The sequence below is a fragment of the Sprattus sprattus genome (assembly GCF_963457725.1).
Source record: "Sprattus sprattus genome assembly, chromosome: 13".
Classification (NCBI taxonomy): domain Eukaryota; kingdom Metazoa; phylum Chordata; class Actinopteri; order Clupeiformes; family Clupeidae; genus Sprattus; species Sprattus sprattus.
This window is the reverse complement of record NC_137911.1, coordinates 6,936,913-6,950,469: the sequence shown is the minus strand read 5'-3', so window position 1 is coordinate 6,950,469 and position 13,557 is coordinate 6,936,913. Positions and strand designations below refer to the sequence as shown.

Here is a 13,557-nt window from a genome sequence, read left to right as displayed (position 1 = left end):
ACATAGCGGCTGATGTGTTTCAGGAGCTGCAGTTGGAGAAGCAGAAGACTAGCCGTGCAGAAGGTATGATGAGGGAGCAGAGGGCTGCCATGGAGAAAGAACTGAACGTCATTCAGACGAAATCACAGACCAACTACCAGGAGCTAAACAACTACCAAATCAAGGTAAAAGTTTTGCACATATGCATACACATACACATACTACACTACCCTACCATGACGACAACGATCAACCCCACATCTTGCTATTGTAGTTCAGTCTAAAAGAAGCTTTCAGACTTTAAATTATATTCTAAACTGTTGTCAGTGTTGCGGAAATTACATAATTTTTTTCATATCCCTTGAATGTCATATTCTCTCTTATAACTCTGTATTCAATCTTTATTTCAAGGGTATTGAAGTGTATACCTTGAAATATGTACTTAAATATGTAGATCATGGTCATAAAGCAAGTGGTAGCAAGGTACTGATATGAGGGAGTATTAATTTGTTTTGTGCCATGTCCCACAGCACTCTCAGATGAGGGAACAGCTGGAGAACCAGATAGCTCGCCTGACACAGGAGAACGGGATCTTAAGAGATGCTGTCAGCTCTGCCACCAACCAGATGGAGACCAAGTGATTTGCTTTTACCCTTTTGTCCTGCCTTTTAGTTTCAGTCTTCTTGCCATCTCTCTCTCTCTGTTCATTTGTGCCTTTGTATATCGTTGTTACGTTATAGTTTTCCTTATTGTGCGATGTATGTGTGTTTACAGGCAGTCTGCTGAACTCAATAAGCTTCGTTCTGAGTGCACAGGCCTCATGAAGGAGCTAAATGAGAACGGTAGCAAGCTGCAGCAGGAGGAGCTTCAAAGGAAAAATCTGGAGGTCAACTACAAACAGAATGTCTCCCAGCTAGAGGTGAATAATAACATGCAAGACTAGGGTTTATCATTACACACATACAAATATCTGTGTTTTTTCCCCCCCGCAAGAAGCATCTCATTTTTTCCCCTCATAGTGGCGATAGGAGGCTTAGACTCTCTCTGAAGGATGAGTTGTTTTTTTCACTTTCTTTTTCAGGTTCAGTTACAGGACGCCAAGCGTCGCTGGGAAGAGCTTCAGAACTACCTTCACAGTGTCAACACAGAAAGAGAGAAACTGCAGGCAACTAAACAAGGTATGCAAGTGTCCGTGACCATACGCTGGCAATTTTTGTGGGGCTGGGTTTTTAGAAAGGTCATTCAGGTTTTTAGAAAGGCTGGCCTTTTTGATAGAATAACTGTTATTTGATTGAATTACTGCATCTGAGTTTGAATGCATAACAATAGTTTTCATTGTTTTGAATTTCAAATACTGTAGAGGTGGTAACGGGGAAAGGGAGCGACAAGTTTGGATGTTTGTTCTCAAACTCTTTTTGTAACTGGGCAGAACCATTCCAAAGTGAATTAGTGACTGTGACTAAATTACAATGTAAGAAAATGGCAATATCGCCCTGGGTTCAGTTTTACAAGGAATAAACCCTAGTGCATGTTCTGGTTTTAAAATGCCCTACCACATCCCTTCAAACTGACAAAAAGAAAGCATTTCACTCACTTAGATTGACAATCTAACGTTACTTTAATTCAGATCGATAAAGCCCATCACAGGAGGCCTACATTCTGGAGAATCTATTGTGAATAGAATGTAGTAGGAGCAAAAAAAGTACTTGGTTTACTAGTACTTAACTCGCACTTATACAGTAGTAGTTACATTCCTGCACTTTTTTTTCCTTATGTAAAGTAATATTTATTGTTAAACTAGGTCTCTATTGCTCATAGCTTGATTGTTTTCTCCTTTGTACATCACTTTGGATGCGTGTGCTAAATGACTAAATGAAAATGTACATTTGGCTGCCATGCCATCTCCTTTGAGGTGGTCACCTTGTGCAGCGATAGGCGAGTGGTAGGGAGTGGCAATTGTGTAAAACTTGCGTGCTGTAACCGTACACGTTGTTATGATAAAGCACCTAAATGCCAGTCCACCTTGGAAGAACAGGACTGCCAGGGAGTGTTCCAAGCATGGCAGGAGCACTGGGAGCGGTGGATCACTGCACAAGGTGACCACCTTGAAAGGAGATGGCAGTGAAATTTAATTTGAGTACGGTTTGTGCTTTTTATAGACGCAGTGTCTGAATCTTTTGATTGCATCTCGTATTAGGTTCATCTCAAGTAACTATGGTATTTTTACTTGGAATTATTCCGGCACAAACTGTAGGCTATTTGGTGCCGTTGGTGCAGAACTGAACAGATGAATGAAAGCCTGTTTAGCTGAGCATTGGAGAGTGAGTGGACATAAGGTATTTATTTATGTTGTGCGAGGCTTCGAGGGGCTGTATGTAGATATACTAGTGACCGGGGGTATACCTTATAAAGGGGAAAAAAAACCTGATGTGTGAAATGCAAGAGCAGCATTGACTAGTAGCCTAAATTACATTTCTTCTACTAAGTCAAATTAGTCTGCAGTTTGTCAACAGAAATAACAACAAATGTCATTACTGTGTATTTACATCATGGAAGACATTAGTTTACTGCTCACTGAACACTGAACAAATTAGACAACCTTTTCCCAGACAATTGCCAATGATGGTTTGTGATTGGCGCATTCTAATGTTCTAATTTTGTTTATCATCGTTTATAATTATTATTGTAGTATCATACCTTGTGCATTTCACCTTTTTGAAGCGCTATTTAAAGTTGCTTGTATTTAAAAAAAAATATATATATATACATCAGAGCATATGAAAAACACCAAAGTGCCTGACATCTAACTCATAGAGCCATAGAGTCAACGATCATACAAAATGAATGATTTAATCTGCGGAATTCCTACGCCATGGTATTAAATTAGCTATTTTCAAGTCTGAGCTACAGCCATGTTAAGTAACCGGATTGGGGAAATCACAGAGGGAGAGAGAGACCTTTTATTGATCCCCAAGGAAGGGGTATAATTTAAGTCACTGTTGAGCTCAACAGACATCAGCCTTTCGTCAGAGTCGCGGACTGCATCTTTGAAGTTATGCATATTTTTAAAATGTGGAATTTAACCACTTTACTATTCAGTAAATGTAATCCCATTTTTGGGTGTTTTATCATATGTTGCTGCAGCTTAGGACTTCTCCATTGTAGACCGTGATCTGTTTTGTTAAAATTTAGTGAAGGCAGGACGAGACCGACAACAAGTCATAAGCCCGTCCAACGATAAATGGGAAATCACCATTTTTTTTTTTTATGGCCATACTGATGAGCTTACCTGTGAGACCATTTCTTGCTTCTTTCCTTCTTCTCACTCACATTCCATGCTGCTTATGTAGTTGTATTATCTATGGGTAGGGTGCGACTGAGCATAATAGCTGGTAATAATTGGATTGCAAAATCAAGGGATGCGGTTAGCTATTTCTGAGTCAGGGAGGCAGTACCCTCAGGTTTGTTTGTGCAACCAAACTTTGAGTTTTCATTATGTGATTTTCTTACACACTACAATTTAACCACCAAAACTTCAAAACTTTATCTAACCATTTTCTTATTGCTATCAAGGAAATGTATTGCTGTTTTATCGCCCAGGCCTACTGCAGCCATCCATATAACTTACAAAAACACACAATGGGATGGGTAAAACAAACAGAAAGAAACCAAAAATCACAAGACGTTGCGTGGAGCTATTGCACTAACGCCCCACCATCTTGGACTCTTGAATGTGCCCTGTGTATAATTTCATTTAGTCTGTATTTGCACTGGACATATGAGCACAGATTATCACCTTCTATCTGCGTTTCCTTTCCCCTAGATCTGCAAAATCAGCTGATGGCGTTGGAGACCGAGATGAACAGCAAAAACAAGGAGATCCAGACACTCCACAGTAGCCTGACTGACACCATTGTTTCAAAAGAACAGGTTGAACAGAAAGTCATGCAGCTGCTGGAGGTTTCCCAGCACAGCCTGCCTGATGAGTCTCTACAGCAGCAAGCACAGGTCAGCACACATGCACACATCTTGTATCTCATTGAACCATATGTAAGTGATTGACAAAACAATATCAATTATATTTCATGCACTGCTACTGTACTTGCACAATAATGGTTAATGATAATTGAGCAGTTCTCGACTAGTTTTTTTTTCTTTTCTTAGTAAGTAAGCTAAAGGCTGATTTCTGCCAGCCAGTGGAAAGACAACAACAAGAAAGTCAAGGAACAAAAGAGAGTAAAAAAATTAGCATTTAAAAAAATTGAGTTAACTCAAACAACTCCCCTGATTTTCAAAGCCATGGTGGTCTACATTGTCAACAAATTCAAAGAATGGGTCTGACCTATCATCACATAGGCCTACCATGCGGTTTCAAATTATGCTGAAGTATATTTAAGCAATATGACAAGTCAGAGTGGGGTAGGTAAAGGATTTCTCCTTTAAATAGTACCATTTATTTCACTTAATATTTCACATTCACCTCTCTCCGTTTGCTACCTTGGCCATACTTTTCTTGTGCAAAACTGTTTTATTTTCAACCTGTTGAGATTTGGAAGCCACAGTGTCTGCATTGGGTTGTGCAGATCTAGGGTCAAACTTTTGGCAAACTCTTTTTGGGGATTTCTTTTCAGGTGACAAAAAAATGAATTTATGTCCCAATAGTTGTTGACGAAATAACTGGTTTGAGTCACATCCGATTGTGTGACACTAAATCACATACAAAAGATGTACAAAGTACAAAGTCTTCATCTAGTATACTGTTGGTCTCCATCCTGTTACCAAAGTTGCATTGTTTACATCTATGTCACGCTAGGGAAGAATAATATGTGTTGAATCAACATACCGATATATATATATATATATATATATATATATTGATTTTATATACAGTCCCGCTCAGCATTATTGGCACCCCTAGTAAATATGAGCAAACAGGCTATGCAGTTTATCCTCTTGGTCTTCCACTCAAAATATTCACAAAAATCATACCTTTTCATTGAAGTAAAATTATTGAAAGAAAAAAAAACTGTTGACATTAAATACATATTTTCCCCCAAAACATGTGTGCCACAATTATTGGCACCCCTAGGAAAATCTTATAATTGAAATCTAACTGAAGTATATTTCCAGTCATGTTTTACATTTTTAAGTTCACCTGTTTGATTTGGAACTCTTAAAAGGTCAACCATGACTTCCTGTTCCACTGGCGTACAAATATGAGGTGACACAGGCCGAATTCCATAAGTCATTCATCAATATGGGAAAGACTCAAGAACACAGTGACGATGTGCGATGAAAAGTTGTTAAGCTGCACAAATCAAGAAATGGACACAAGAAAATCTCTAAACAGTTGAAAATACCCATTTCCACTATCATGGAAATAATAAAGAAGTTTAAAGCGACGGGAGATGTTAAGAATCAGCCTGGAAGATGGCGTGTGTGCATATTGACCCCACGCACCGTGAGGAGGATGATTCGACTGGCAAAATAATCTCCAAGGGTCACAGCTGGAGAATTGCAGACATTATTTGAGTCTTGGGGTCACAAAGTCTCCAAAACTACCATCAGATGCCACCTACATCACCACAGGTTGTTTTGGAGGGTTGCCAGAAAAAAGCCTCTTTTGTCAATCAACAACAAACTAAAGTGCCTACAGTTTGCCAAATGTAAGTCAGACTTTAATGGGACCACGTTATATGGTCAGATGAGACCAAAATTAAGCTTTTTGGCAACAAACATCAAAGGTGGGTTTGGAGTTGACAGAAAGATAGCCATACAGAAGAGCACCCCATACCCACTTTGAAGTATGGTGGCGGATCTCTGATGGTGTGGGACTGTTTTTCTTCCAAAGGCCCTGGACATCTTGTTAGGATACATGGTATCATGTACATGTAACAGCCCCCCTCTAGGAAGCTTAAAATGGGCTGTGGTTGGACCTTCCAGCAGGACAATGATCTGAAGCTAGGGCTGTGCAATTAATCGAATTTCGATCGCGATTTCGATTTTGGGGTCAAACGATCTCCAAACTCGTATAATCGAGTTGAAACGATTAATTTGACATTTTCCGTTTTACAGTAGGCCTAGAGAGTTAATGAAAGTTTATGAAAGAGACGCGCATGCGAAAGCATTCAACGCGGCGAGAGGGAGTACAATCTAACTTGGGTGCTGCATCAGGAAGTATGCCGTTGGCAGGAGGAGGGACATGCCAGTGAACCGCCAATCAGCAGCATTGACTGTTGACAGACATGTTGGAGTAGACCTACCGTGTGGAATATTAAAGTTTCAGTAACGTTGCAGTTTGAAGAACTATAACAAGCTCCTAAAGCAGGCTTTAACAAGGTTTGTTTTAGGGCAAAACTGCAAGGTACATCTTGTATATGTATTTCTGTTTAACAACAATATGATTTTTATTCGCCATGTGTTTGTGATGGCTTTCTGACTTTTAACTTTGCTACGGAGTAATGCTGGGACCGTTGTTCTCTAGCCATTAAATAGGGAATGTATTATTTCACGTATGTGTAGAACTTATTTTGAATCGCTGACCTTACATAAAACGGCTGTGAAAGAGACTCTGGAGGCAAGCTCTTCCCCTGCCTCCATGAGGGGGGAGTGTGAGAGCATGTTAGAAAGCCAAAGTTATACTTATTAGCAGCGAGGCTAGGTAAACATGGCGGCGGTAACATGACTGGCTAGTAATAATTATTTTAGAACAGTGCGTCGACGCATGCCTGGTAAAAGCCTGTCCTACAGTCGAGTCATTCGTCAGTGCACTTAAACAAGAAGAAAGTTAGCAGTGCACTTAAACAAGAAGAAAGTTAATTTTGGATACTTATACGTGTTTCTGTGTGATACTTGATTGTCTTTATATATTATATATATTTTATTCATGAAATGTTTTATAAAAATCAAATGTTATATTCAGAATGTTGTGGCGGTATTCTACACTTACACACGAAAAAGGTTTTATTTTGGATACTTATACGTGTTTCTGTCATATTTGATTGTGTCAATAAATGCATGTTTTCAAAAATAATCGTTTGAATAATTGTGATATCAATATTGACCAAAATAATCGTTTGAATAATCGTGATATCAATATTGACCAAAATAATCGTGATTATGATTTTTCCCATAATTGAGCAGCCCTATCTGAAGCATACCTCAAAATCAACACAAAAATGGTTCACCGAGCGCAGAATAAAGGTTTTGCCATGGCCATTGCAGTCCCCTGACCTGAACCCCATAGAAAAACTGTGGGATGAGCTGAAGCCGAGTCTACAAGCGTTGACCTCAGAATCTGAAGGATCTGTAGAGACACTGTATGTAGGAATGGTCTCAGATCCCGTGCCATGTGTTCAGCAACCTCATCACGCATTAAAGAAGAAGACTTAGAGCTGTTATCTTGGCAAAGGGAGGCTGCACAAAACATTTAATCATGGGGTGCCAATACCTGTGCACACATGTTTTGGAGAATAATATTTATTTAAGGTAAAAAAAAAAAAAAATCTTTCAATTATTGTACCTCAATGAAAAGGTAAGATTTTTATGAATATTTTGAGTGGAAGACCAAGAAGATAAACAGCAAAGACATATTTTTTCATAGCCTGTTTGCTCATATTTACTAGGGGTGCCAATAATGCTGAGCGGGACTGTATATACTATATATTAGCTATTCAATTTGATTGGTTTCTTGATGTAACAAGGATCATGTGAAATATTATTAGTAGTCGTTCTACTACAGTTTGCAAATTACATAATCTACATAATTCACCTAAAATGGAGATTTTAAATAAGTCTAAGATTGATCAAGGCATATGATGATCCAGTCACATGCCCTAGAACCCAGTAACATAAAGAAATGGGGGGGCCAAGATGGGCTGGACATTGACAATCTTCTCTGCAATTACATGAACACCTTAAAAGACCACGCTGGATAAAATTGGCCTTTATCTTAATGGTCATTAACATCTTTTTTTTTTTTTATCTGTGGCAAAACAAAATGGCACTGTTATAAAAAGCCATCAAGTCATCATTTACTCTAAGTGAAGATGTCGATGGATGTGCTTGCCAAAGCACTACATTTGTTCAGCCTTGTTGCCCCGTAGACATAGTGCCACTCCCTGCAGATCCTTCCCTTCGTGCAGTCATGCTCAGATGTGGCTGTTGGTTGAGGAGCACTCCTTGCTGCCACTGGGGTAACAAGTTCCTGTGCCAGGTCCTCCAGTCACTCCCTGTTGCCACTTTTGTACTCGGCTGTGAATGTGTTCCCTCCAGCACACCATGCAGCAATGAAGCCTCCAGACAGGAAGTGACATCATATATGTCGGCCAAGCTGTCAGTTTGGTCAGTTGACATTAAACTTGCTCTGAGTGCTTACAGCCATGCCTCTGACATAATTACATCAGGTTTCCATGGCAACTATGCCCTGCTGGGCTGCTTAGTACCCCACATTGCTGCTTGTCCACACAGAGGCTAAGAAAGTAAATAAAGAAAAAAATAATTTATCATAAAGCATTTCATGTGCCTTGCCTGTATTTCAGCAAATCATGATTCATTTCATTGGTTGTGGGACTTGAAAAAAACATTGTCTAAAAAGTGCTCACATCGCATCCAGCTATAAAGGGAGAAGAACGAAAATGTCGCACCCGGTCTTAATAGGTTGCACAGTAACCCATTACTGACTTGCTCCCACAACGGCAACCTACTTATTATATATAGTATTAACCAGTGACTGACAAGATATTAACATCATTTTAAGCCACAAGGGATAGAGAAATGAGGTATTTTATAACTGATTATCTTACAATTAAGTTTGGAAACTGCAGCAGGGTCAGTTTAAGGTCATAACTGATGGCATGGTTGTGAATGTATTGTGCGCATCAACTATCAGAAACATATGCGTATGGGAGAGTATGCCATCATTACTCATTCATTTTTAATAATGTTTATTCATATTCTTTTTGTTAACAGGATCTTTTGAATGAAAACAAATCCCTACTGGTCCAAATTGAAGGTCTCAAATCTACTATTTCCTCTCAGGTAGGTTAGGTGTATTTTAAAAGTACCCGTATGTGTGTGTGTGTGTGTGGTGGGAGATGAGACCGAATATGCTAAGTCATTTCTTTTTATCTTGTGCTTTGTCCTGTAGGCCACCACGATGTCTCATTTTGAAGAACTCCAGAAGCTGTAAGTAGTATTATATATAGTATTATATGATACTATGCTTAAAACAACTTCCATAGTTATTTAAACATTTGACTTGTGTTTGGGTTCAGACTGGCTGAGAAGGAGCAACAGAGGATGAGTCTAGAAGATTCTTTGAATGCCGAAAGGACTAGTGGAGCCAGCAGAGAAACTAACATGCAGGTCAGACACCCTCCCAGCAAAACAACCACCAGATTATGACACCCAACCTCAGACACCAGCATTTCAGAACCTTACAAAAAGAAATCTGCATGTCTCATCTGGTCTCACTTGGACTGGGTTTTCTTCTTAGGCTATTCACAATGACAACATGAGCCTGAAGGCAGAGCTTCAGAAACTGCAGGTTCAGATTTCCGAGCAGGTAAGAGGGATGGGTGGCCATGTTAATACAGACAGATGTTGGCAGAGAAAAATCTTTGTTTGTGCATGTGCGTTTCAAATCAATCAAATGAACCTGTAAAATCCTTCAGAGAAATCGATCACCAATGAAGTTGCCTCTAAAACCAATCAAAACATGTAGCTGCATGGTCATTAATTATTCCCAGTCCATTATTTTAAGCCTGCTGGAGACCCTCCTATACTTCCTTTTCCCGTTAGTAGGTTGTATTGAATATGCTCACACATCACCTCTAAAGAGTTCCACTATGAGTAGTGTAGTGGAACCATGCTGTTAGCTCATGTCTTCTTCAGCAGTTTTTTCCAGGACCTGGTTGTGTATACATTAAGCTTTTTTGCCAGGCCATGATGAAGCAACAATCACTTTGATCTTGGTCACCCTTGGCTCGGTCCCCCTAATTTTTTGTGGTATCTCTCCCACTACAGGCCTCGTCTCAGTTGGCAGTGGAGCAACTCCAGCAGAGGTAAATGTTATGTCACAACATGTTTGGGTGATAATTTAGACGACCAGGTCATAAAGGTTGTAAACAAAAGAGCTGAAACGAGAAACAACATGTGTTAAATACAGTGACACTTGGAATACTGTTAATATGGTATCATCAGTAGTTTGTAAATAGAAATCATCTTAAATCTTTAGATTTGGTGACCCAAGATATCAGTTGGATCTGTGCTGAAGTTAGTTTCACAGTTAGTTATCTGAATGAAGAGATGGAGCGAGTTTGTCTGGAGTGTTTGAATAACCTTTCAAGGTTTTTAGTTTTGTGTTTGAAATATACATGCTCCTTGAAATATATATATATAGTAGACCCTTAGTGTTCAGCTTTAAGGATGTACAAAAGTAAAGACCCTGGGGGTTTCACATGATTAAACATATCTGTGTTAGTCCTAACATGATTCTGTATGTTTTAATATTATATTTAATATTTAGATATTAAAATAATGAAATTGTTGAAACCATCCCAGACTTATTTTTACAGTTAACAAAATAACATAGTACTAAAATACGACTAAGATTGAGATGGATTGATATACCAGTGGGTAGTGACTTCTTCTTTGTTTTGATGTTAATGTTTAATGTTGGATATTCGCTTTTCTAATTACAGGTTAGGTTGGAAATCACATTTTTCTGACTGCATTTGTATTATTTTCTCTTGTTAATACATTGTGCTTGTATTTGTCAGCCTGCAGGAAAGAGATGGAAAGATCAAAACAGTTGAGTCTGTCTTGGAGGCGGGGCTCATTGAGATGGCCAACAAGGAGGAGGAACTTAAGGTAAGAAGAGGAGATACAGGAGCATAGAATGGACCAGTAATACTACAGTTATGGAGTTATGAGTACAGAGCTCTGAAACACTTCATCTTTCCAGGTGCTGAGGGAGGCTAATGAAACACTGAAATGGAGAGTGGAGGCTCTGCAGGAGCAGACTACAGTACAGGTACCATTGTTAAAGTGGTTTTACAGATGAGATTTGTAAACCATCGTGCTATTTCCAGTTCTGTTCTTTACCTGATAGACCAACACTTTCAGATGTCTGGCCTCTGTCCTCGGACCCTTTTGGAATATTGTGCCATTGATGAAAGAGAGTTAACATGGTCAACGGTGACTAACTAAACTGTGATTTGGTAGAACCTCATAAATGGCTCCAACACGAATTTCATCTATTTCTATTAGTATCATAGTGTTCCCTAGTTCCGCCCCACGATGAAAAAAGCATAAATAATTAACAGTGATTGATCAAAAAGCCTTTCATCAGTCAACCATACGTGTTTCAGTAGTATGTTTTTTCCCTGTTGTGTTTTCCCAAACTTTTCTGCCCGCACGTCATTAACCTTTTATACCTGAGGTGAAAGGAGATAAGCCAAAAATAAGCCAAATCATTACCAATATGATCAAAGTAAAAAAGTTTGATCTCTGTCAGGACCTGTGCCACTTGTGCCGAGGGTTTCTACGAGTTAAGCGGGTGGAGAGCCTACAGCAGCAAACCACAACAAAGATAGTCTAGAATAGGAGGGGAAGAAAGAGGCAAAGTGAGTGGGTAAAGTTCGTCTGCCAATACGTGTAAAAAACCTTAGTTGATATGGTGATCAGGACCAATGTTTCCAATCACTCAGCATTTGAGAGAAAGGGTCAAGCTATAAGAGAGAGAAGTTATTAGTAGACATCAATGTAATAAACAGAGATACATTTAGGTAAGCAATTAACAGTAGGTAATATGGCCACTTCATCATTATAAGCATTAGCAATATGATATAGAAGGAGAGAGGCTTCCTGGCAAGGTGTATTGGAATTTTATTTATATTTTATTAATTTTATTTTATTTATATATATATTTATTTTATATTAGTTTTGATAAGTTATGTTTAGTTGACATGGTGCATGCAGATTTAAGTTGGGATAGCAAGGGTGGCAGGATACACAACAGTACCCCACTGGCTGGCGACAGCTGCAACACGCTGTACCCGGGATCTGTAAAGGCCCTCTTTCCCAGTACAACATGTGCCTAGTTTTATTGATATTGTGCATTTTTATATCTGTTCAGTTGTGATGTAATGTTGCTTGGCTTGGTGCATGGGGATTTTTAGTAAGCATAGTAAGGGTGGCAGGATAGGCTCTCATGCCATATATGCACAAAGCTAGATCGAGAGCATTAAGCAGGCAAGTTTATGTAATGTGACTTTCCTTTTTACATTCTTTTGTACAGGCATCATCAGAATCCGCTGTGGAGGAACTCCAGACACAGTAAGACTAGATATTTTTAAAATAGCAAAGTAAAATAACTGAATGATTTATTTTTCAGAGTGTGTTGTGATGTCAATGTTGGACAAAAATTGGCAATGTTTTTTAAATCTCTGAAGGATCCAGGAGAAAGACATGAAGATCAAATCAGTGGAAGAGTGTCTACAAAAAGCAATGGACAATGGAGCAAGCAAAGAAGAAGCCATAAAGGTCTGTATGTGGTGAACTTCCTCATGCCAAGAAGCTAAATATGGTTTTCAATCCTGTGTAAAGAAAACCCTTCAAAGGAACCTGTTATTTGCAGTTGCCATTTTTACACTTGAATCGGCAAATCAGTAATTTTTTGGCCCGTATTATACACACAAACACACAACAACATCAACACGCAATGTCAGAGGGAACATGGCAAATTCTGGATATTCCACATGTTGATAATGCAGGAGTCACACAATAACAGTAGCGAGGGAGAATTACACTACAAATTTGTTGGGCAGATGTATGATGAAGAAGTTGTTATGCCATTGTCACTGAATAGTCTTCGGGGTCAAATGAGAGCAAATACATCACTTGTGCAGTTTGTTCACTCTTCTGCATGTTGTTCTGCATTTAAGGCTTTCACAAAAGACAAAATGCCTTTTAAAGGTACAGATTTCTCTGTGCAACATTGTTTTTGGCTTTTCAGTTTTTTTAACAAGTCAACTAAGAAAGTAATGTTTTGGAGGATAATAACCTGATAGACATGCTATATTATCCCACTTGCGTGAAATTCATCTGACTGTAAACGACTATGGAGAGGCCAGAGGAGCTAGAGAATCGGGATTGGAGTGGGTTGTGTGGTGTTGCTTCACTTTAACATTTTATTCACAATCTTCCATGCACACAGTCATCCCAAACCGCCACATCAGTGTCTTCTTCGCAAGCAATCACTGTCATTGCACGTGGCACAAGACAGAGTTCAGAGTTCACGTGGTGCTGCTCTCAACAGCAAGCTCAGCTTGTGAAGCAAGATAACAAGTAACAAGAATGATTTGTCTGTTTATCTTTGGTTGCAGACTTTGGAGGAGCAGTTGGAGGCCTTAAGGATTGAAGTAGATCAACTAAAGGGAAGAGAATCACAAGAGACAACAGCAACAGCTGACTTCCACTCTCAGATCCTGGAGCTTCAGACAAAGTATGTTTACGCTTAAGATGTATGTGTGAAATATGGTCATATTGGTTTGATTTTGTAGTAACTGCATGTTG

General features: G+C 39.1%; 1 protein-coding gene across 3 annotated transcripts in view; it reads left to right on the top strand.

Moving 5' to 3' along the window:
- The window catches only part of ktn1 (kinectin 1), a 40,382-nt gene that overhangs the window by 7,802 nt on the left and 19,023 nt on the right, over positions 1-13,557 (top strand). For all 3 annotated transcript variants that reach the window (XM_080850400.1, XM_080850401.1, XM_080850399.1), the window contains exons 7-21: positions 24-164; positions 510-616; positions 754-898; positions 1,061-1,157; positions 3,803-3,987; positions 8,950-9,018; positions 9,128-9,165; positions 9,255-9,345; positions 9,476-9,544; positions 10,006-10,043; positions 10,761-10,851; positions 10,946-11,014; positions 12,281-12,318; positions 12,435-12,525; positions 13,368-13,486. In XM_080850400.1, the coding sequence (XP_080706526.1) occupies positions 24-164; positions 510-616; positions 754-898; positions 1,061-1,157; positions 3,803-3,987; positions 8,950-9,018; positions 9,128-9,165; positions 9,255-9,345; positions 9,476-9,544; positions 10,006-10,043; positions 10,761-10,851; positions 10,946-11,014; positions 12,281-12,318; positions 12,435-12,525; positions 13,368-13,486 (1,388 nt within the window). The remainder of the gene's footprint in view (positions 1-23; positions 165-509; positions 617-753; positions 899-1,060; positions 1,158-3,802; positions 3,988-8,949; positions 9,019-9,127; positions 9,166-9,254; positions 9,346-9,475; positions 9,545-10,005; positions 10,044-10,760; positions 10,852-10,945; positions 11,015-12,280; positions 12,319-12,434; positions 12,526-13,367; positions 13,487-13,557) is intronic.